General features: G+C 37.1%; 1 protein-coding gene across 5 annotated transcripts in view; it reads right to left on the reverse strand.

The window, feature by feature from the left end:
* Positions 1-534: 534 nt before the first annotated feature.
* SUPT3H (SPT3 homolog, SAGA and STAGA complex component) overlaps positions 535-4,331 on the reverse strand; it is a 260,596-nt gene continuing 256,799 nt past the window's right edge. For all 5 annotated transcript variants that reach the window (XM_085576234.1, XM_085576235.1, XM_085576233.1 and 2 more), the window contains one exon: positions 535-2,273. In XM_085576234.1, the coding sequence (XP_085432360.1) occupies positions 2,232-2,273 (42 nt within the window). In that variant the 3' untranslated portion in view covers positions 535-2,231. The remainder of the gene's footprint in view (positions 2,274-4,331) is intronic.

Here is a 4,331-nt window from a genome sequence, read left to right on the forward strand (position 1 = left end):
AAAAAAGTGATTACTTCCCAAAATAAGAATAAACTGGATTAAACCAAGATAGGGAGACATAACATCCCTTGTTTGACTCTCTAAATTCAGCTCCCTGACTTGTGCAGAGAAGTGAAAGGTTTTTATATGGGTTTACTGGGCAAACCCAGATTTTATAAATAATTGCCTGTCAGGCTGTTCAAGATAGACAAACACACAGCAGACCAACAAAAACATGATCTGTCATATTTTTGAGAGAAATGTATGTTGAGTCTTCATTCTCTGGGACTTTAAGGAGACCAGTAAAAAATAAGTGCCAGTATTTTTCCTGCTTATGCATATTTTAAAATGTAAAATCTGGGAGAGAGACAGCAACAGAAGGAATTTTGATTCCAATACACAGTGCCTGAAATGGTTTCTTCTGTCTGTATCGAAACTAAACTTCTGAAGATCGAAACTAAATACAATAAATGCTGGTGTCCTTTTAAAAAAGTCTGGATGTTTACAGCACGCATATAATTTTCCATGATTAAGGATGCCAACAAAAATAAAGAGTGATGATAAAAAGAAAAGTTTAATCACATATTTCAAAAAGCAAAATGGAACATCAGAAAACTTCCCCCCTTCCTCATTTAATACATTTTACACACTACTTTTAGTCCTTTACATACAAAAAATTTCCAGAAAACAGAAGCGTAAGCAGATAAAAGAGAAAAGCAATTTATGAACGGCAGCAATATTGGATGTACAACGACCACTTTTACAATATTTTGGTTGCAAAGAGACATTTTATCATTTATTTAAAAATATACATATATTTAAAGTCTTTGCAAGCAGGTCCAGGAGAGCAGGACAACAAAACTATCTATAAACGACCACAAGAGCACACAGCAGGAATGAAAATTAAGACCTCACATACTAAGCAGAAAGGAGGAGGATATCTGCACTATATAAAATACTTTGCTGCTCTCCTCTTGATCCCTTGAGTGCTCTGTATTAACTTGAGGCTTAAGCTGGATTCCAAGCCTGAGCCCTGGGCAGCTGAAGAAGGCCCCTGACCTGTGGGTACCACAGGGAGCAGGATGTGCCAGCAGATCCTGGTGACAGGCTGAAGCAGGAGCCCTTTTCTCTGCTCAAGCATCATCGTGGTTAGGTCTATATTTGTACAGTTTTTATGGGAAGAAATGAATGTGTTTGTGAGGCCAGCAAAGGATGGAGGAGCAAAGAGACAGGAAAAAGCATAGAGGCAGGGACTGAGATTAGAAAAAAAAAAAAAATTGAAAACAAACAACATTAGCTAAAATATATTAAAAAAGAAAAAGGCAAAAATAGCTGGTTTCTTCTTTAACCAAATCCTACAGAAATGCTGCCTTTGTCAACAATAGGGACAACATTTGCTTCCTGCAGCAAACGCTGAGCAAGTACATAGCATTAAGCCCTTGCCTACAACCACTGAGATAGACACAGTTATTGAAACACTTTAGAATGTATTTTTCCAAATAGGGGCCCAATCCAGTGCCAAGTCACTGCAAAGGCTTTCTTTGATTTTGGACAATGATGGCTCAACCTTAGGAGATGCCAATATTGAAAATTTGGGTGTGAGCACTTAGCCTATCTTTGGGCCTGCTAAAAACCAAGCCTTTAACTGGTGAAGTTTAGTTTACCTGAACTTTTCCTGAGTATCTTTGCATCCAAACTTGGTACGCCTCACTGGATTAAACTGGGTTATACTCTGTGAACGCTTATTTTGAGAGAAATAAGTGGGAATTAGTAGAAAATAGAGACAAAAAGCTTTTCTTTTTGTTAAAATTGCAGAAAAAACTACATAAACTTTATATGGCCTAATAAACTTACACAACCCAGTCTATCTCTGGCCTCTTCCTGCCCTATCCTGTTTTACAAAGAAACATCTTTTGGAGAACATACAGACTTCCAGACACTTAAATTAAAATGACATGGCAGTCAGAAAGTCCCCTGCAAACTCCAGCATTGTCTGAGCTGCATTCTTGTCCACCTACACCCTATCCAAAACATCCTGCCATTAATTAGCTAAATGTTCCAGCTAGTAAACAAGAATAACGATTGAGGGGGCTGGAAAAAGAGACAGAGACAGCCAGCAGATAGTCACAACAAACCAGCCCACTCACTGGTACTTGGAGACACTGGAGCTTGTATTTTTTTCTTCCATAGAGGGGAAAAGAAAATCACCTTAATATAATACTGTCTTTCCTGTTGCTGCAGCCACATCCACATCAGCAGGCGAGAAAAGTCATCCCATTCCTGCGGTAGGCACTCTGTCAGGGAAAGAGAAAATCTGCAGTGAATTATCACATCAGCTTAAACAAGGGAAGGAGGCAGAGAGAAAGGCAAGGCTTTCTTCCTGTTTTGTAGGCTATTCTGGCTGCAATCTAATAGTGTGCTTAATCTGAACATTTGTGGTGGGGAGGCTGTAAGCAACCACTTTGTCTATTAAAAAATCCGTGTGGTTAACAAGTGGTTAGTGACTCTATTTCAGGAAAGCAAGAGATAGGCAAAAATGTAACATCCTCCTTTGTTAATTGCCTGCAAAATAGATGAGGCCAAAAACACACCGTTATGCTGAACCTATTTATCCTTTATAAGCACGTATTCTCTATTCACCATGTTCAAGAAACATTTCTAAACTCCCTGAATACTATATAAATTATTGAATAATTACAGTTTTCCAAATTTAATCTATAGTCCGAGTCTAAAGTTATATAAACAGACGCTGGTATAATCCCCAACACTCCAAACCAAATTAAAGACTCTCTGGTCAGTAGGAAATAATTAGATATCCCATATATTGTAAACTAGGATGATGTGTTTCCAATGGTAAAGAAGCACAAGAGTTAAGTGGCACTTGAGAAAATAATTTTAAAAAATCCTGTGACACTGTCTCCCTAAAATACCTTTCATGCATTTTTAACAGCTCTTTCCAAATCAATATAGGAAACTATACCTTTTAATGCTACTAAAAACCCTATAATGTAAGGAGATATTTTCAGTTTAATTTTTTTTTCTATTAACAATACCTTTAAAAAAGCAAAGGAATTTAAATAGTTTTGATTTATTTGGTTCACCTTCAGCAACCATCCTGTTTTAAAAGTGAAAATGTAGTCATCTATTTCATTATAGTTAGTGCTTAGTCAGATTTATTTTGTACCTCTTCAGTCAAAGTACTTAGGAAGTGCCATATATAACCACCATTTTTGTGGCTCTACCAATTTCCTAATTAATTTCAGCCAGATACATTTCTCCTCTCTTAAAGTAGAATTAGAGTAACATTAGGAGTAAAGGATAACCTCAAACAACTTTGGATATAAATAGCATTTATACTGAACTGTAAAGAAACCATTTCAAAACCAGCAAGGATGTATTCAGAGAGACATTTTACAAATACTGAATATGCAAAAGGAAATATGTACAAGATGTTCATTACAGCTTCCTCTACATTAACACCACACTTCAGTCTGGAGATCTAGCAGCATATGGCATTGAAGTCAAAGAGTAGAACATCAGCTCTGGGATATACAGCCAAGACATGACAGTATTACCACAAACAAAACACAAAATAAATACAAAGACTCTATACCCAAACATGAAATGCCCAAGACAGACTAGCCAATAATTTTGAAAGGATCCAATATATTCCCACAACCACAAGCAGAAAGTCCAAGGCAGTTTGGATGTTCAGCTTGCCCAAACCATTATGGCTGGCATTTGGAAGTCGATGCAAAAGTAATGTTTTTAGCTGCTTGACCCCAATAATTTCACAGAGCTTTATAACCCAAGTGACAACCTTTAACACATAAGGAAAATATTCAGGACTACTGTGCAATTTGCTTGGAGACAAATGATGTACAAAGCTGGATCTACATGAAAGACAAAAGGTTGAATTTTGTGAAAGGAATTTTGGTTATGAAGCAAAGTTGGGCTTGGCTAGGCTCACCTAGGAAATAATGAAGTTTAACATTTTCCAACATGGGCAGTGTTCTACACTCAGTTTTATCCCTGCAAAGGTCATTTCAGAAGCCAGTTCATGGCAGGCAGGATAACACCTCTGGAAAGTTGGGCACACCCACTGGTCTATATTTAGTGATATATTATAGGAAGTGTGGCTATAGTTAGGATTGAAAACTATTTCCTACTTCACTCCCCCTTTCACATACTTTAAACTTTCTGAAACATTTGCCCTTGGGCTGAAATTTCCTCTGCTTTAATCTCTGCCTGAAGTTCACTTTCTTTGGAAACAACCAAAAAAAATTCCTGAAGCCATGATGAAGTTCAGCAATAATGAAAACAACACATTTTTTCCTTCCCAAGCCAGACAA

This window comes from Lonchura striata, chromosome 3, assembly GCF_050655825.1.
Source record: "Lonchura striata isolate lonStrDom1 chromosome 3, ASM5065582v1, whole genome shotgun sequence".
Taxonomy (NCBI): Eukaryota; Metazoa; Chordata; class Aves; order Passeriformes; family Estrildidae; genus Lonchura; species Lonchura striata.